Here is a 20,598-nt window from a genome sequence, read left to right as displayed (position 1 = left end):
AAAAAAAAGGCATCAAAGAGAACAAATAATGATAAAACCAATTTTCAAATAAATCAATTTTTTAAGGTCACATAAAGGTCATCGCCATTTTTTTCATAATATGATTTTTCTAATTATTCTTCATATAAAAGTATTAAGATAGTTGTAAAGAAATTAATAGTTTACAAGATATTTCATATTTTATTCTGGCACATTTTGGCGAAATATAAAATACCTCATAAACTATTCATTTTTTGGTAACTGTACCTTTAACACTTTTATGTACAGAATAATAAAATGAATCAATTGGTGTAAAAAAATTGTCGCTTGGCAAAAAAAATTATGTAATTTAAAATATGCAACCACATGTCTTTCTTGAAAATAAGTAACAATGTGTTTTCTTTACACCAACTGATAAAAATGTTGCATTACAAGGAATAAAAAAATGCTAGTATGTTTATTCTATACATTCTTAGCTATACTATAATTTTATAAAGAAAATGAAAGTATTTACTATAATTATGTTACTCCTTATAAACAAATATACTAAAACCTTATAAACAACATACTAAAAAGTTACATATGGATACATCCAAAACATTTTTTATTATAGGGTCTCTGGTATTTTTACGCCACGCGGGGTTTTACGCCGCAGATGTCAGAAAAAATAGAAGGAATGAAGTTACTTGCTCGCAATTATTCTTTTATGTGCCTTTATGCCATATTAGTATTGTGTTGTAATTTCAGTTCTTTATTGTTAATATTAACGAAACTGTCGTGATTTGAATTGATTTCTCACCGTAGTAAGAAGCGCGATCTTGTGTTACGACCTACGTAAAATAATTACTGTAGGGAATGTAAAAAGTTTAATGATTATTTCATGATACATAAGTGTAGAGGGATAGTAAATGATGGAATACAGCAAAATACAAGTGCATAACTCTTGTATTTTTTGTTTACCTTAATATCTTGTATATCCCTCCTGTATTTAGGATATACGGCAATTAAGTTAGCATGCGGGATTTAGGCCATAGTACGGATACTTTGTAAAACTCGAAATCTCCTGTGTTTTTTTTCCTTCTTTTTTTGAATCGTATAACAATAATAATCTTTAATGCACCTATCGTTTTTCTATTTTTTTTTAAATTTTTTAGTTTTATAATTTGTTTATCTTTCTTTCATTTTAATAAACTTCTTACACACATTTTATAACTTGTTATGAGATTTTATTGCCTTATTTATAAACATTATTTGTAACTTTTTATAAGGCTTACATTTTACCCATGAATGTCATATAATCCACCCTTCTTATATATCTTCAGGATATATGGCAAAAATGCAAATGTTTCGAAATTTTTTTTTATTAAATACAAAAAATCAATATTTTATGTTTCTAGTAATAGACAGTATAAAGTTTTTATTAGTATAATTTATTTGCCTTAAGCATAGTAAATAGTACTCGATAAATTAAGTTTCCCTTAGCTGTGCCGTATATATCGGAGTTACCCTATTATATGTTTTTGTAAACAGATTGAAATCAAACTGCAAGTAAATTATTCATTATTATCTAACGCCTTTAACGTTCAGCATCGACTCGTTATCTGTTATTAGTTTAGAGAAATTAACAATTCGTCACTTTTTCCCCCTTTCTTTTACATAATGTATGTACTATGTGTATTATAGGAACAACTAATAATAAAAGTTTTGATCTTTTTAATTCTAACAATAATATTAATTAATAGTAATAAAAAACATAAATACAGAGTATTCTAAAAGTTAAATATGTAGTATAACAGCACTCTCTCCAATTCCTTCGAAATTTTCAAATTTTAAACAAATTTGTCGCTCATTATGTAATTATAATTAATAGACTTAAAATATCACAATGTCGGCAAGTAAGGAAATGATAATTGAAATAATAGTTTATGGATATACATTTATGGATATACATTTATTTACTATCTCGTCCTCTCCCGCCGCTTTACTTTTTTTCAGCCTTATCAGCACTCTCTCTACCTCTTCCCATCCTATCCCCTCACCTTTCTCTACTTTTCCTTCCGCTCCCTGCTCTTCCTCCTCTCCTTCTCCTAACCTTCGTTTGTATTCCGTTCCTTCTAACATCTCCCTTAAGTATTCATCCCACTCCTCTATTGTTATTTCCTTATTAATTTCTACTCTTCTTCTCCTTTCCTTCTTTATTACTTCCCAAACTTGCTTCTCTGTTCTCGCCTCTCTTACCTCTTCCAGCAGATTTCTCTTTTTTTCCATTTTCCTTTCACACATTTCCTTATACTCCTTCTTTCTTTTCTTATAATCTTCTTTATATTTTCTTCCTCTTTTCCAGTCTTTCAACAACTTTTCTACCTCCTTTCTCTTTTTCCTACAGTCTCCATCCCACTATCCTCCCTTTCCTTCTGCCCCTCTTTTTACTTTTCTTATACTTTCTTTCATATTAATTCTTTTTGTCAATTTTTCGATCTCTTTATCTATTGCCCCCCCTACCTATTTAGCTACCTCCTCCTATCTTGCCTCTTCCGACCAGTCCGTCTTTTTCACCCACCTCTCTTCCTCCGATATTGTCCCTGTCCTCTAACCACCACCCCCTTTGTCCACCCGTACTGGTACTGATTGGTGATCCGAATCTACCTCACACCCTACCTCCAATCTTGTCACTCTTTCCCAAACCTTCCTATCTTCTTTCGCGTAATTGATCACTGTTTCTCCTCTTTCTCCTGTAAATTCACCCCTCCTTCTCATCTCCTTTCTTTGCTCATAATTCCCCACACTTCCTCTTCAACCCATCTAATCAGCCCTTGCCTATTTATTATTTTATCTTTCGATTTTCTTTCAACTCCCTCTTCTCCATCCTCCAGCGCTCCTTTCTCCCCTGTTCTCGCATTGAAATCGCCCCCACTATCCATCTCTCCTCTCTCCCTTCCTCCTCCTTCACCGATTTTATCTTACACATTATCATAAGTTGCCGCTTACGTAAACTATTGCCAATCTCCATTTCTCCTTCTTCCATCTTACTTTTCTAATCATTAAACCCTCCTCCTTTATCCATTCTTCTTACATTTTCTAACTTCTTTCTGACTCCCATCATTATCCCACCTATTGCTCTTCCTCGTCTTCCAACTCTTTCTTTCTTTACACCCTGTATCCTCCAGTTGAACTCTTTTAGCACGTTATCCTTCATCTTCTCCCGTTCCTCTTATTTCAGCCATGTTTCCCACCAACCCCACGAAATCCCACTTTTTTATCCTTTCCTAAAACTCTTCCTGTTTTCCTTTCACTCCCGCTATATCGCAAAAGCCTATCTTTGGGCTTCCTTCCTCTCCTCCTCCCTCCTGCATTCCTTTCTTCCACCTCCCCCTCTTTTTCCTCTCTTTCACTCCTTTTTTACTTTTCACACTCTACCTTCTCTGACTCTTTTCCCCTTTCCCTTCAGCCTCACCACACTCTCTCCCTCCCTATTCTCCCTCTCCTCCCTCTTCTCTCCACCCTCCCTTCCCATCGTTTCTTCTCTCTCCTTACTCTCTTTCGATTTCATTTTTCCGTTTTCCTCTCTTCTACTCTTTCCCTTCTCCTCTGTTCCTCTTTCTCCCACCTCCTTTTTCATGCATTTTTCTCTCATTTCCCCTTCCATCTATCAGGATTTTTTTTCCTATTCCCAACTCCACCTCTTCCCCTCTATCCAAAACTTTCCGTACTTTACCCAATCTCTCCTTCTATTCCTTCTCTCCTTCTCAGCTATCCTCTCCAGGCTCCATTGCATTTTTCTTTGATGTTTTCCTTCAAGGTCATGTCATTCTTTATTCTTTCCATCCTCCCTTTCAACACATTCTTCTTCTGCATTACCTCTTTTTTTCTTACTCTATCTTTTAACCTAACTAAAACCATCTTCTCTTTCCCCGTCTTTCTTCCTATCTCTTTTACCTCCTTTATTCCTCCCTCCTTCCCCATCTCTAGCCATAGCTTCTCTACCGCTTTTTTTGCCTTCCCTCCTCTACCTACACCCCTTTCACTACTACATTGTTCCTCCTTCTGTCTCTCTCTTCTAACTCTCTCCACCTTTCTAGCTCTCTTACCTTCGCTTCCATTGCTTTATCTTTTTTTTTTATCCCCCACTTTTCTTCCTCTTTCACTTCTCCCTGCCCTTTCTTCCTCCCATCTCTCCATCTCTTAACTAATATATTTAAATTAATATATTAGTTAACTTCTTTATATACACTACCGCTCATTAATTTCAATATATCTTTATATTTGTTAATTTCTCTGTAAAGGATGAACATGATACATATGTTTTGTACAGAAATGAATACATTTGTTGTTATAAACACTTGCATGCATTGCATTTTTATATATTATTTATATAAAAATGCCACGCATGCAAGTGAAATGTTTATAACAGCAAATGCATTCATTTCTGTGCAAAACACGTATCATGATGTTCATCCATTACAGAGAAATCAACGAATCTGTTGTATATTGAAATTAATGAGAGGTAGTGTATATAAAGAAGTTAACTAATATATAAATTTAAATATATTTGCAATATAATAAATATTTTTATAATATATAATACCTTTCTCTATATTGTTTCTTCTCTTTTCCTTCTTTCTTCGTTTTCTATCTCTATATCTTTCTCTCGTCTTAAAATACTTTTTACTTTTGTATAAACAGCTTAAGGTATCGATACAATAAATAATACTATAAAAGCTACATTTGGATGGAACGGTAATAATTCACACAACCTATTATACCTCTATAATTATGTTAAAATCATAATAGCGTAATGAAAATGATTCATAGGAATAAATGTGATAGTATTTATGAAATAAAATTAAGTATGAAATATACATTTAAGAAATATTACTTTAATGATCATATTATCTTACGCGTTATTAACATTCCATACAGGCAAAGCAAATAGATACTATGGTATACAGGATACCTTTAAACAATTGTTTCATTTTCTAACATTTTTCAGATATATTGTAATATAATCGTATAATCGTCATATTTTTTTACACAGGAATACTAACGCAAAATTATTCGGACATTGTCACTACTGAAATTAAAAAATCAGATGCAGGGTTAGGTAATGTATATATTTTTAATTCACATATCTCTTATTTACTACCGACCATCATTTCATCATGATACATTTGCAACGAAATAAATACGCCAATACTTAAAACGTATATCTGTCATTTAAACACAAGTTTTTATATTCTGGAAACGATACAAGTGTCTTAAAATATTTTTTACTTGTTTTTAACCAGCATGAAATATCGATACTATTCGAATAGTATAAAAGCTACATTTGGATGGAACGATAACAATTTAGACACCCTACCTCTATAATTATGTTAAAATCGTTAGATATACTGTAATATAATCGTCATATTTTTTTTCACAGAAATACTAACGCAAATTATTCGGACATTGTCACTAAAAAATTAGATGAAGATAGTTTGTAATCATACAAAGATACTGTTTAGTTAATGTACACATCTTTTTAATTCACATATCTCTCATTTACTACCGATCATCATTTCATAATGATGCATTTGCAACGAAATAGATACGTCAGCAACATTCGAAACCATCGACTGGAAAAAGCATTCTTCTTGGTCTATTCGTTGTGACGGATAAAATCGTATAATTTCAGCACTCAGCAGTGGATTCACTTCAATTGATGCGATTTTAAGACAGAGCTTAATTCAAAGAATCCTCGTTGTTACTAAATATGCTTACAAAGCCTGTGAATAGCGCTAATTTCCCTGCCATGCGCATATCTTTCTTTTTCGTGGCTGTATCCTGATTGGGCATCATTTTGTCCGCAATATGCTTATAGACTTTTCCATTCAGCATTAACGTAAAAAAGCCGTCGTACCATCTGAAATCGTTATATATAATTGTCTCGTTATAATCAATTTTATAATAAGTGTTTCCTCTCCGATAGCATAAACAATATTAATTTTAGGAAATCTAAATTATTTTATCTTTTTCTGAAAGTAGAATAAAAAAAATTGCGCTACAAAACACTTTCTCGTTCTTTTCAACTTTTACAATTTACAAGACAGCAAATACGATATACGTACATACATGTGCAATTTTGGATACACCTTCCTTCTTAAAGATCTCTTCGGTATCAGCTTCCTGTGGTCAATATATAGCGGCAAAATTGTATACCACGTAGTTGAATATAAAATGTTCCTGCGTGAGAAAACGAGAGAAAAGGAGGACATTTATAATAGGTAATGACACACGATACGAACCACGCAATAGTGTAAATTCGGGATTGGGAGAAGAAAGAAGGGGTAAAGGAGAAGAGATTCTTACAATTAGAGGCACTCTGTAGCAACTCGTATTATCTAGCACAAGAGGACCTCTTGTGCTAGACAATTATGCCTCAACAGTTTCTGACAATGAGAATTATTATATTTTGAAGACGCGAGATTGTACATTCAAAGCATCTAAGTTAACGAAAGTAAAGTACAATATAAACATACTTTAGAGAAATCTTTATTACGCGATAGTGCCTATCACAACGTGCACATAGATACAGATCACTTTCTCGTTCTCCTAACTTTTACAACTTTTACAAGACAGCATATATACGTACGTGTGCGATTTTGGATACATGGCACCTTCCTTCTTAAAGAAAATCGGCATCAGCTCCCTGCCGTCAATATATATTTCATTATCACTAAGTACCTATGACGCGGCGATGGTCACGACTGTCACTATCTATCTATTTCTAGGTTATCGCTGTATTCCAGCATAATTCGGTCTTTCTTAACAGCTTCATACGTCTGTGATTGAGAAAAAAATCTGATAAGTTCCAGCTCAATATAATGCAACATATACATATACGAATATGTATATACATTTTAGATAAAAACAGTCAGTAAACTTTTATAAAACAATACTCTTTGAAATAATACAAGCGATAATATAATTTTTATAATTACCTCTCTATATTATATCTTAAATGTGCATGAATTTTCTTCTAACGATATTTGTAATGTCATCAACTTTTCACGCTTGTTGAATATATTTGCACCATGAGCACCAATAGCTAATCCCATCATATCTTCTCGAATATTTTAAATTCATCGGTATATCTAAAATAAGACAAATTTTACATAATGCAAATGTAAAAACAGTAATTATTACTTACGTCTGCTTATATATAATATACGATATATATGTATATAAAATATACGATTACGAAGATAAATCTGTATCAAACATCTATAGTTACTGTAACGTATACCAGATTAGATTTGTACGAGCAAGCAGATATTAATATGTAAAATATAATTTATATATATTTATATAAATAATCCCACTAACCTCGCGCAACCGATGCCAGCTGTCACATCACACGACACATACACATATGTATATACATACATACACGCACGCGAAACTCGCAGCGCGATCTCGATCGCCGCATCGTATCGACCGCACGCACGCATCGGTCAATCACGCACGCGGAAAAGCGGCAACAATACTACTCGACCACGGGCCAACTTCTCGCGTCTACATGGATTTTTTTATTATAGATCTTTGCATACTGGTCTTTTTTTTTCTTCTTTTATCTGTTATTTATACATATATAGTTTTTTAATAAAATATTTTGATTGTTTACTATTAAAAAGAAAGAAATACAAAAGTGTTGCAAAGTGGCATATTACCCCCCCCCCCATGGGAGTAATATGCCACATTGTTATGTCCTTTAGTTTATTAATCAGCTCAAATACAAAGTATTGCTTGGTTGACGCAGACTCGGTCATACATACGCTTACATGAGAAATCGTACTACTACTACTAAAAAAGGTAGAAGGGCAACCCTATCACAAGCGGAACTTAGGTGGCGCGCTCAGCGGAAAAAAGAAGGAGTAGGACGTCGTTTGTGATTCGCTATCTTCTAGTAAAAATGGCGGTCCATATCCAATATTTCCTCCCCTCTTTAAGAGATTCGCCTTCCGCGGGGTCAGTACCCTCTATGGTGAGTAACGTTGCGTTGGACGGCGAGGACGTGAAGATCGCCGTAATTCCCCGACAGGTGCTCGGTCTCGTGGAGGATCCGTACGTGCAATCACTGTCTGTTCTCGTCGCGGGGAATCCCTAGGTGCTGCAAGTATAGGAGGTGCTGCAGCTACAGGAGGTGCTGCGGGTGCAGCATCAGGTTTTGGGTCTGTCCCATAAAACCTGACTCGTCGGGATCGTTTAGGTCCCTTCGCTTCTGGAACTGATGAATCTGTAACAGAGAATGGATCCGGGGGCTTCGTTTCCAGAAAAGCCCGGATCTGGTTAACGTGTCGTTTGAAACGTCTTCCTTTGTAGTCAATCTCATAATGCAGGTCACCGAGGCGGGTTACGATTGTGCCTGGCACCCATTTGTCCATCCGCGGATTTCCGGAAAGGAAATAAACCTTTTGAGCAGGTTTAAAGATACGGAATGGCGTTTCATTCTCGGCTTGTTGTTTTTTCATGACTCTTGTGCGTGTGTCTTCAGGTCGGACGAGGTCAAGACGTGTGCGTAAATTTCGTCCCAAGAAGAGTAATGCTGGAGGCTGTCCTGTAGTGGAATGTGGAGCTCTTCGATACTGTCGCAGGAATTCATTTAAGTCTCGCTGTAATGTGTTCCGAGTAGTAGCCATTTTATTCAGTTTATCCTTCGTTGTCTGAACGTAGCGTTCGGCTTGTCCGTTGGTGGCCGGATGGTATGGAGCAGTTCGTTTATGATATTTAACTCCACTTGCTTGTAAATATGCTTTAAATTCAGCTGATGTGAACTGAGTGCCGTTATCCGATACCACAGTTGTCGGAATTCCATAGGTTGCAAACAGCTCGTCCAGAATCGCAATTGTTGCTGCGCTTGTTGTAGAACTAGTAGGTTTGACCTCTATCCATTTACTATACGCATCGACGATTATCAGCAACATTACGCCCGTGACTGGACCAGCATAATCTATATGGATGCGTTCCCAGGGTCCTCTCGGGTATTCCCAATGATGGCTGTGAAACTGAGGCGGGGCATGTGCATGTTTGGCGCATTCGATACACGATTTTGCAATTCGTTCGATGTCGGAGTCAATTCCTGGCCAATAAACAAATGAACGCGCCATGCCCTTCATTTTTACGATGCCAAGATGTGCGGCATGCAAGTCCTCTAGGATCGGCTGCCTAAGGGTAGGTGGCACGACGACCCGATGTTCGAACAATAGACAGTCAGCGGCTAGCGTATAATTTGCCTCTGGAGCCTTGTAGCCAACATGTGCTAAGTTCTGGCCGGCTTGTAGCGATTGCACGATCTTGCCGAGGTGAGGATCTTTGCGCGTCTCGCGTGCTATGTGGTCTGCGCGTACTGGCAGTTGTCTTACTTGGTGTAGCACAAATTGATCGAAATCATCGTATTGTTCCACTTCTTCCTCTTCGTCGAAAGTGATCTTGTTTACTGGATCTCCCATTGTGGGAAGTGGTACTCTGGAACAATAATCTGCGTTAGCGTTCGCCTTGGTTGGTTTGAACACAATGTTGTAGTCGAAGTGTGCTAGATAGTCAGCATAGTTTGCCATACGACTGATGCACAAAATCGGAAGTGATTTTTCTGGGTGGAAGATTTGCGTTAGCGGTTTATGATCTGTAATCAAAGTAAAATGACGTGCGTACAGATAATAGAAAAATTTGCGTACTGCCCAAACGATGGCTAACGCCTCCTTGTCTATCTGAGGATAGCGTTGTTCAGTAGCGCTTAAAGTGCGACTCGCGTATGCAATTGGTCGGTCTTCCCCGTTACTGAGGCGATGGGACAACACGGCACCCAGGCCTGTTTTACTGGCATCGGTTGCTAACAATAGAGGAAGCGCTGGATCATACGGTATGAGAACCTGTGGTGAGGTGAGAAGATTCTTGATCTCTGAATATGCTGCTTCAGCGGTTGGCGTCCATTTGAACGTTTCTGTTAGTAGCATGTCTCTTAAAGGCCGCTCTTTCGTAGCAAGATCCGGAATGAACGATCTGTAGTACGTTGCTTTGCCCAGGAATAATTGTAATTGTTCAGGCGTTGATGGCTTTGGTGCATCGCGTATTGTCGCAATGTGTTTGTCGGATTTGTGTAGTCCTTCTCCGTTTATTCTGTGTCCCAAAAATTCCACTGAAGGGGCTGCAAATGTGCACTTCGCGCGGTTAAGTTTGAGTCCTTGTGCTCTAAATCGTTCTAGAATGGTATCCAATATCGAAAAGAGTTTATCAAAATCGTCTGCGAACACGATAACATCATCGAAAAAATTAAGGGCATTTTCTATGCCTTCTAAAGCAACTTCCATACGCCGCTGCCACTTCGCGGGGATATTAGCTGCGCCATAGACGGCACGTGTTGGGCGGATTAACCCGTGCGTTGGTGTATTTAATGTTAGCGCATGGCTAAACGTCTCGTCGACGGTTAAGTGGGTATAAGCGTCCGTTATGTCAAGATGACAAAATACTTTTGCTCCTTTCATCTTCTGAAACATATGTTCGATTTTAGGGATCGGGTGCTCATCTATAACCATACGTGGATTGAGCGTCGGTTTGTAATTCCCTGTTATTCTCATTTTCCCGTTCTTTTTCATAACGATATGTGTAGTCGAGGCCCATTCTGAGTGTTCGACCCTTTTATAAAATCCTTGGGCGAGTTTGGCATCTATTTCTCTGGCGTACGTCTCACGTAAGGCTAGCGGTATCTCTCTTGCTCGTGCGAAGATTGGGGTGGCGCCTGGTTTGAGATGTACGGATACCGGTGGTCCAATCAGTTTCCCTGGTGCCTCACTAAATACATCATTGTATCGTTGTAATATTGTGTTGAGGCGGTTGGACTGTTCTACTGTTAAATGCGGCGGCATGATTGTCAGACCGTGCACTCGTTCAACTGCAAAAAGTTTAACAAAATCAATCTCATGGGCAAATTGTGTGATCCACTCTCGTCCCATCAGAGTGTCATAGTCGCCGTTGACAACGTATAGATTTGCTTTCCTCGTTGTATTACCCAGCGTCACATTGACTGGTAAACGTCCAATACATTTAAGACGGTGATGCGTGTAGCTTGCGAACTGTCGATCAGTCGACTGTAAGGAGAAATGTGGTTTAATTTTGCGTAGCGCTTTTATACTAATGATACTGCATGGCGCTCCGCTATCCAGTTCCATTTCCAGATTGCATCCGTCAATCTCTAAAGTAAGCATACGTCGTTCACACGGTTTGTGTGCATTTAATTGGTTGAGTCTGTTCAATCGTTGTACTATCGCGATCTGTTCCGCTGGTTGATCTGCTATGGCGATTTGGTCCGTGGCCTGTTTTTTTGATTTGCAAACCTTTGCGATGTGTCCTTTTTTTCCGCAATTGTGGCATTCCGAGTCAAGAAATTTGCAATCTTTACGAGCATGGTGACCTCCACAACCGCTGCAGGATGAGCGCGTGTTGCGATTGGGTCGCTCCTCTTTTCTGCCTTTACTCTGCGTGCGTTGATGTTCCCGATTACGTGAAGACGCCCTACGATGAAAAGGATCTTTAGGTTTTTTAATTTGCGGCTGTCCCGCATGTAGTACGTTAGTAGATTCTACGGTCGCAGGTTGTGTACTCGTTTTAACCTCATCGGCAGTATTACGTGTCGCTTCGAGCGCATGCGCGATCTCGTACGCCTCTGAGAATGTGATCGGTTTCTTTGCGATTATCTCATCGCACATTTCGCGGGATTGCAACCCGTGCAGCATTTGTTCGATCAGCATTCGGTCGAGAAAATCGCCGTAATCGCAGTATACGGCTCCTTGTTTAAGACGCAAAGCGAAGTTAGCTACGAGTTCGCCTTTATGTTGCGTGATATGGCGGAATTTTACACTCTCGGCGTACTTATTTTTTACGCGGTCAAAATGGCTGATCAATGTCGTTTTAATATCGTCGTAATCGAGCTGTTCTGGCAAACGCGGGCTGATCAGGAATTTAAGGGCATTATTTAATTCTATGCCCATATGCACGCGAGCGTAATTAGCATGCTGTACTGTCTGTATGTTACTTAGCTGCAACGCCCAGTCAAAACGCTTGAAATAATCGGCAACCGTCGTTGATTCCGATGATCGGTATTCAGGCATGACGAAATGCGGTGGCCTTGGCTGACTCGTGGATACACCCGCTGCATTCGTTGCATCACTCGTGGCTGCTGCCGCATTTGATGCAGATGTCCGAATCGCATTAGCGAGCATGCTCGTCAAAGCCTGCATTAATTCCGTCGGTACTTCCATGTTGTCCGCGGTCGTCTTTTCCTTCACCGTTTCACTACGCGACTTTGTTCGATTATCGACAATCCCACTTCTGACACCACTGTTATGTCCTTTAGTTTATTAATCAGCTCAAATACAAAGTATTGCTTGGTTGACGCAGACTCGGTCATACATACGCTTACATGAGTAATCGTACTACTACTACTAAAAAAGGTAGAAGGGCAACCCTATCACAAGCGGAACTTAGGTGGCGCGCTCAGCGGAAAAAGGAAGGAGTAGGACGTCGTTTGTGATTCGCTATCTTCTAGTAAAAATGGCGGTCCATATCCAATACACATATACAAACATGTATAGTAATTTAACTTTAGAAGAGCATTCTTGTCTAAAAACGTGTAAAAGAATATTTTTATTATTTTCTTTGCATTTCAATAATACTCTGTATGCTACAAGTAGTTCTAAATTATTCGGAATGCAATTTTGCAAAATATTAAGTACGTAGCCTAAAATATTCTTAGCGCATGAAATAAACGTATTTATTCAACATTTTTCAATATTTTTTCATCATTTTTTCAACATTTTTTTAATATTTATACGGCAAAATATTTATTTATACTGTTTACAGCTTCCTAACCTACTAGCTGATCCTGATGTAATTGTGCATAGCTCCAGGAATATTTTAAACTCGTTCGAAATTATTGGCCAAAATCACAATATTGCAGCCAACTGCATACGCGGTGAAGGATATTCCCTCGACGGAGCCGACCGCGTAGCAGCGATCACCCGCATTAAGCCCGGTCTCGCCTCATGGTACCGCACGCGTCGCACACACACGCGAGACGTTAGATCTTAGATCATCGTCCGGCGGCCGCGAGCCCGTTCTCGCGTTCGCTGTATCAAAACCCGTATCCGAGGATGCCCGCGTCGACGACGACGTCCGGGCGTTGCACGGCCTCTCCGGCGACTCCGGCCTCGTCGGGCTGAGGCTCCGCGATCCCCGAACTCCCGCAGGACGCGTCACGCGCCTCAGATCGACGCGACAGTATCCTGCTAGTAGGTTAGGAAGCTGTAAACAGTACTGGCATTTTACCCCTTTCTAAGTAGTGGCATATTCCCCCAAGACGCAGTTTTATATTAATATGAGCCTGTATTATACGATTGCCAGTCAAACGAATCGGCGACGTACTGAATACTTTCATCCTAACCAATATTAATAGAACGACAAGCTGATCGAGTTAAAAATAGTGTAATACTTGAAGAATATCTTAAAACACTAAGGAAATCCTAAAAAACATACGTTGTCGTACTTGTCATACTGTATTTACCCCATAAAAACTATAATACTGACAGGAAGTAAGTAAAACTTGGGCAAAACGTCAGATATATTTTTAACAATTTCACAGTATTTACAACAACGCTCCTAGCCGTAGCTTTGTTAAACATAACAAGTGGCATATTCCCCACACTGGCATATTCCTCCCAGTTACCCTAACCTTTAATGTATTTATCGTTCTTCTATTTTCTCTTTAAAAATTTTTCAGTTTTATAATTTGTTCATCATTCTTACATCTTAATAAACTTCTTACACATGCACATTTTATAACTTATTATGACGTTTTACCTTACATTTATTACCTTATTTATAAACATTATTCTTGTAATTTTTTATATAAGGCGTATATTTCACCCGTGAATGTCATATAAACCCACCTCTCTAGGATATATAGCAAAAATGCAAGGGTTTCTAAAAATTTTTTTATTAAATACATAGAATGAATATTTCATATTTCTATTTTTTTTTATAGTAGTAGACGGTATACAGTTTTTATTGGTATAATTTATTTGCCTTAAACATAGTAAATAGTACTCGATAAATTAAGTTTCCCTTAGCTGCGGCGCATATACCGGAGTTACCCTAGGTGATATTATTGCGAAACATTGTCCATACTGCATCGTACACAGAGTTTGAAATAACATCGCAACGAATATAGAAGAGTTATTGTACACGTCGAAAATACAGAATACAAATTCTACATACATGTACCCGATTCTCAATTAAAATTCCGCAATATAAAATACTGTATATTATACCTATATTTTGGGGGGAAAGGGGATATTTTTGTAAATACTCTGTAAATATTCTATTTTTATAATGTGTACTCTATTTATATAATCTATTTATATAGCCTATTTATATAATCTATTTATATATAATGTAGAGAATAAGTTTCATTCTCGTTCCTAAATTGATTTGCAGAATTTATTCTATCGTTCATTAACTGACAATAAATACAAATAAATATGCCCTAATCATTACAAGTTATACATTTCTCATTTACATACATGTGTAAATGACATGGCGTGGTGTTGTATAATTATCTATTAATATTCATGCATGAAGAATATTTCCGGCTACCGGACTTTCCGTACTTTGCGAAAATGTTGTACGTGCGATGACGTATAGCGCGCTGTTGTATCCTGTGTATGTATTTTATTAATTGCACTCATGAGAACGAATATTCACCTTCTGCAACTGTTCGTTATTTACATCTCTTTGTCTCTTTCCGTTTAATATGCTAGATAGAATTTCGACAGGTGAATGAATCATTATAATAATCCGGTGTCGACACTGGTTGCATATATATACGAATTTATATATTTGATGTCCTCAATCTTCCTCATTAATGATTTGTTATTTTTAATCTTCCTCATTAAAAATAACAAATCATTCTTTTGAACTATTTAATTTTCTCTACACCAAATACCTTCACAATTCAAGATTAACAGTTTTTTTTGTAGGTTTTTAAAAATCGATTTGAAATTCAATCTCGATGCTCTTATAAATTCACAAGATTCTATGTTCTTTTTACGTCCAATGAATAGAAGAGCGACATTCCGTTATATACTTCTGAACTATTCCCGTAACTTCAGATTTAGATAGTGCCATTACGAGTTTCTATACTTAACATAATGCACGAATCTCTGCGCTGAACCATTGATTTGTGGGAAACAACTATGCGAGTCAGAAAAAGAAATATTATGCTCGTAAATTTCTGCTATTTGCGGAAGTCGGTAAGGACGCAGGGACGCGAGAGTCTCTCCGTTTAACGAGCCATTCTTCACTCCCGCGTTAACAAAGATGAATTTCTTGGTCGATCTAATTCAGCTTGCGTCGCTATTCATCGCTTCTAAAAAATAGATCGTAGCGGGAATTTGCACTTCACATGGATCACCTGACTCGCGAGGCGAAATTCTCGCGGTGACGAATGGCATTCGAGAGATCTGTTTTAGCCAAACGAATTAATTTTCTAAAGGTCTTGGAGACAAAGCTATGATAATAATAATAATAATAATAATGATAATAATATATGTTTAAAAACGATAGTTTAAACTCAAAATTTCACGATATAATGACGCAAAAGTACGATAATGTAAATACGGTAATACTAACTACAATTCCTGTACTACGGTAATACCAACAACTCCCACTCAACAATGTAAATGCAACATAAATTGTTGAGTGGGAAATAATAACATTGACGCAATGTTACTTAGTTATAGTTGGTGTTGGTGTTTGATGGACAATTTCATAATCTTAGTAATATTGTAATATTGTACACAGAAAAAAAAGAATATTCTTGATTTGAAAATATCTTTAGTTTCAACGTGGAAATCTTGAAATGAGATTATATTGCGTTAAACTTGTTTGAAGAAAACTATCTTGAATGAAGTTATTACGTATAACGCAACCAAGAAAAAATGTTGAAATAAAAAGTTGAAATTCTTATAAGAAGATATAGATTGTTTCATATATAAGTAAGATCACTATAATCGTCTTATAAAAATTTCAACTTTTTATTTCAACATTTTTTCTTGGTTGCACTATATACATATATGTATAATGACTTCATTCAAGCAAGTTTAACGCAATATAATCTCATTTCAAGATTTCCACGTTGAAACTAAAGATATTTTTAAATCAATAATATTCTTTTTCTCTGTATATTAATCAGTTCCGATTCATTCTGCATAATAAATAATGTAATTTAATTGCACGATGTGTTTAATAATTATCAAGATATTACGCTTCTTTTTTGGGGGGAGTAGTGGCGATTAGCAACAAATGCTTTGAACACGCAAATATCCGTTTGATCGTAGTAGTTAATATAACGAATCATCAATCATGCGATTTGCCTTGTTCGAGAAAAGCGTAATTCGTTCTGGTCGTTTTACGCGAAAGCTCGCGTGAGGAAAAAATTCCGGAGGTGTGAGTGGAATTAATGCGGTGTGCATTCGGTTAGCGCGCACATAGGTATATATAATAGCCTAAGAGCTGACCACATTTTTGACCAAGTAATTTTGTAAAATATGAAACACTTGGCCAAAAGTGTCGTCAGCTCTCCGACTATAACAATTGTGCGCACGAAGATTTTTATTTGCCAAAAATACAGTTGTCAGCGCCGGATCGGGGAGTTGCGAACTAGAAACGGCGAGGAATAGCTAAAGAGACAGTATAATGGCGATGGCGGGGCGCAAAAAGAGGACATTTCATCTTTGAGAATGGAGGTAGCAAGTCTGTGTTATACGTGCAAAAAAGCGAAGTGACGTTCCCTCCATTATAAAACCGCTAATTAAACGGAGATAAGTCGTGCCGCGGCGTTTTATATCAATAGGAATATTTAGAAGGCAAACTCTCCACCGCGGCTCTGGCTAGTCTGGCTACATATACATTTCCTTCTCGTGAATATGTCCGCGAATATTATACACACATTGTATCAAGATAATAGTTTAATTAACACCTCGCTAAAGTTACAGGAAAGTAAAGCGACATAAATAATGTTCGTAGCCCACGCTTATCAGTCTTAATTCGTGAAAAAAATATACTATTATCAAGCAATATACTTATAGGAACGGTTGTTAGTCGCGGAAGTTTAATCGACGCTCTATTATGCGGACGTTGAATATAAATTAATTTTATTAGATATAATTATCTCGTGTTACGTATAGGGGAGACCGGTGCTAAGCCGACACTATTTTTTCAAAGACAATTTTTAATATTTAATTAAAATTTTTAGGCAAATTCAATGATATATATTTAAAGAGTGTTTCTTCAGGTATAAAATTGATTCAGGAAGTTTTGCTGTACGTCGCTTTGTTTTGCCGCCAGGAAAGAAAAAGTGACGCGAAGACAAATTTTCGAATTAAAAAATGACGGGGCGAACTCGACACCCCGCCGGGGCAAACTCAACACTTTGTTTGATCGACACAATTTGATCTGGAACTTATTTTTTTATTGTTTAAAAATAAAAATACATTGTTTATCAAATGAAAAGACATTGTGTATTAGAAACAAAAAGTCGGAATAAAGTAAACAATTATTTAAAATAATGAGAAAAAAAAAAGATTAAACTTTTAATTATCTTTTTCTGAACTGTCTCTGAAAAACAATTTATACACGTAAACTCGCGATCAGATATGCGCACACATTCGTCATGAGCCATACGGTTGCATAAGATGCATTGTTTGTTATTAGAAGCTAATGAAATGTTTTCCGAACACACGCAACAGATGTTCCTTAAATCGTCATCGGAATCGGACGAAACAGTGACCTTTTTTGCGATAATGTCACTTTAGATTAGTGTCGTCTTTGCCCCGGTGGCGTCGTGTCGACTTAGCCCCGAACGTCGTTTTTTACTTTTGTTACTCCAAAAATATATAAATTTTGAAAATATGCAAAAATTATTATCGGATTCGTATAAAGCATCAAATTTCCCATCAAAATCACTTAGCGGTAGATTCGCAAGAGTAAAGCTCGATGAAAGAGTAGACATTTTCGAGAGATCAGAAAAATTACTTTTCACTATCAAAAACACTTATGTCGCGTTAAAAATTACACTATAACTCAGAATATTACCAAATTCCGTTGATAATACTGGCACATAAAAACGCATTTACAGTAGCAAAGGCAAGTTTCTACGATAGATTTAAATTGGCAAAAAGCCTAGTGTCAAGTTCGCCCTGCTGTCGGCTTAGCCCCGGTCTCCCCTATTTTAAAAATTTTACTAAAAAGTATTAATATAATAATTTATAATAATTGTTATATTAATATGATAAAACATTTTAAGAATTTAAATAAAAAGTGTAATTTTATTAATATGTAATAATTGTATTAAAAAATTTTGTATATGTCGCAAACCATTGTCTACTGCGATGGATTTTCTAATCATATGCCCAACGAAAATAAATATATCCAAACTTTCACGTTAGGTCATGTAGAACGTAAAAATCTCCGCTTTCAGGAATAAAGGAATCCTAAAAGGAAGAGGAAGGATGAAAAGTTTATACGGGATGAAGAAGCGCTTTGTGAAGCGCATAGAAACTAAAAGAACTAGGGGAAAAGAGAGAGAGAGAGAGAGAGAGAGAGAGAGAGAGAGAGAGAGAGAGAAAGGCTAGTGAGTTCTAAAGACAGATTCTTATCTGGAGCGTCATTTTCATGCTGCAGTTCTTGTTAGAGCCACTTTTCATCAGCTAGCTGTTTTAAAATGACAGTACTATAATGGGTATGGGGTGCGTAAATATCTAAAACTTCTTTTATGCTCCTTGAATTGGTTATCAGCAATTCCAGTCAATTTCGCTCGCAAATATTATTAACACTTCATTTAGTATTATGTTCGCAGCGTAGATATTTTTAGATTGAGTTTATTTTTATTTTATTTCCTACGATATTTATTTAACTTGGATACGCGCTATTCATTTTTTTCGAACAGGTAAATATATTACGGGCAATACAGTTCTGATTTAATTTCTTATATCGCGAATTTTTTTCTAAACACAACAATATAGCAGAGAAGGAAATAATAAAATAACCATTTCAGTAAACCAATGCGTCTAACAAAAATAGTAGAAGAATATACGCTCTATTCAGGATAAATTCAATTTGCAAAATGGAGATGGATCCAGCCTGCGATATATATGTCGCTGATATACAGGGAGAAGGATATATTATTCGTAAAATTAAAGACATTTTGATGACAAAATTTGTGCCAGTGACAAGCAAATAAAACGCAGATGTAATAGCTTCGCGCAGAATCCAAATCCACTTTTCTTTCTTTCTGCATTTCAGCATTTCTCGTGATCCGATAAATTTTACGTTTCCCGACCTTCGGTATATAAGTATGTTACCGCAATAACGCGGGCCTTATATATCTTAAATTGCCCGAAAGAATTGGTTGGTCGATATCGCAATATAACGGTTCATGACGCAAAATTCCACTCTCGCAGGGCTATCTCTCTCTCTCTCCCTCTCCCCCCCTCTCTCTCTCTCTCTCTCTCTCTCTCTCTCTCCTTACTTTAGTTTAATAAATCCAGGCTCGAGAGAGAGAGAAATCTCGGGAGTAATAAAGCGGCCTGGCCCGGAAAAGAGCGACCACCTGTTTAGATTGCGGTATATAGGTACCCGAAAGGTGATGCACGCTCACGAGAGAATAATGCCACCGCTAAACGTTCTAGCATCACGCATTTCGAGGGTTTCGCCCAACCTAACGCCTGGCCTGCGTGTAACACGCTAATTTCCATCGTATTGTAACTTAATCGCCGACAACGATAACGAGGGAATACCGTCCAAGGCCGCGCACCTGCCTGCACGTTACCCCATTTTTTTTTCAACGCCCCACAGTGCGTGTTAAATCCAGCAGATTATTTAGAAGCGTTTTCTCGCAGAGGAAGCCAGATAATTACAGTGTCGTAGAAACAAACATATGAGATACGACATGAAGTTTGTATAATTATTTTTGCATGACAAAATTTTAGATCTGTCTCTGTAGAATCACACACAATAACTATGAACTACGTCACGTACACGACTGTCCGCATATAAATCTAATTTAATTTTCTAAGTTTCCCTCTTTTGTTTTCTTAAATTGGATTTGGAAAGATAAGTTTATAAAGAAGAGAAGGTTTTCAAGGTGGTAAAAACAGTGATCTGCGGGAGACTACTATTTTATTCAAACAGCGCATCTGACATTTAGTTATCAAACAATGGTCTCGTCCAAGCTGAGTACTTGAAGTAACGTCTTATAAGTTAGCGGAACAAAGTGAGCAGAATCGATTCTAATTAATATATTTATTTGTTGCTCATTTGTTGCTAAAAAGTTGCCAAAGAAAAAAATTTGTTGCTCTGTAAGTTTTCTTAAAAAACGATGTTCCGCTAAAAGAAGATTAAGTTAGCGTGACAATATACATATAATAACAAAATTACACATAACAATAACGTAAGAATTTGTTGCTAATTTGTTGCTCGCAAAATAAGTGTAAATAACAGCGAAAAACCTCAGCGTGCGGACAGTTATAA

The 20,598-nt window shown here is 37.0% G+C and overlaps 3 protein-coding genes across 5 annotated transcripts in view; all 3 read right to left on the bottom strand.

The window, feature by feature from the left end:
- The window catches only part of LOC112452715 (Kv channel-interacting protein 1), a 118,877-nt gene that overhangs the window by 80,664 nt on the left and 17,615 nt on the right, over nt 1–20,598 (bottom strand). The window lies entirely within an intron of this gene.
- On the bottom strand, nt 5,376–7,453 carry LOC112452716. 2 transcript variants are annotated; one of them, XR_003040532.1, is made up of 5 exons: nt 7,345–7,453; nt 6,960–7,112; nt 6,611–6,800; nt 6,087–6,201; nt 5,376–5,881 (listed from the first exon to the last, which is right to left on the bottom strand). XR_003040532.1 is itself a non-coding variant. In XM_025013060.1 (5 exons), the coding sequence occupies exons 3-5, from the start codon at nt 6,658–6,660 to the stop codon at nt 5,701–5,703; spliced, it is 342 nt and encodes a 113-aa protein (XP_024868828.1). In that variant the 5' UTR covers nt 6,661–6,800; nt 6,960–7,112; nt 7,345–7,453; the 3' UTR covers nt 5,376–5,700. The 2 variants fall into 2 exon arrangements, 1 of the variants encoding a protein (XP_024868828.1); XM_025013060.1 differs by having other exon boundaries at nt 6,091–6,201.
- LOC112452709 (uncharacterized protein K02A2.6-like) lies at nt 7,723–12,578 on the bottom strand. The gene has a single exon (XM_025013050.1). The coding sequence runs from the start codon at nt 12,270–12,272 to the stop codon at nt 7,998–8,000; it is 4,275 nt and encodes a 1,424-aa protein (XP_024868818.1). The 5' UTR covers nt 12,273–12,578; the 3' UTR covers nt 7,723–7,997.

Source organism: Temnothorax curvispinosus, unplaced genomic scaffold, assembly GCF_003070985.1.
Source record: "Temnothorax curvispinosus isolate PA1 unplaced genomic scaffold, ASM307098v1 QBEX01003650.1, whole genome shotgun sequence".
NCBI lineage: Eukaryota > Metazoa > Arthropoda > Insecta > Hymenoptera > Formicidae > Temnothorax > Temnothorax curvispinosus.
This window is presented reverse-complemented; position numbering and strand designations above follow the sequence as displayed.

Bases quoted from the DNA above. Each gene is read 5' to 3' on its own strand.
- LOC112452709 (XM_025013050.1), bottom strand. From the start codon at position 12,272: ATGGAAGTACCGACGGAATTAATGCAGGCTTTGACGAGCATGCTCGCT.
- LOC112452716 (XM_025013060.1), bottom strand. From the start codon at position 6,660: ATGCCGATTTTCTTTAAGAAGGAAGGTGCCATGTATCCAAAATCGCAC. The intron at 6,202-6,610 runs GTACGTATATAT...TTTCTCACGCAG, and splicing joins ATGTATCCAAAATCGCACAC to GAACATTTTATATTCAACTA. The intron at 5,882-6,090 runs GTATGTACGTAT...TAACGATTTCAG, and splicing joins GTGTATCCAAAATTGCACAT to ATGGTACGACGGCTTTTTTA.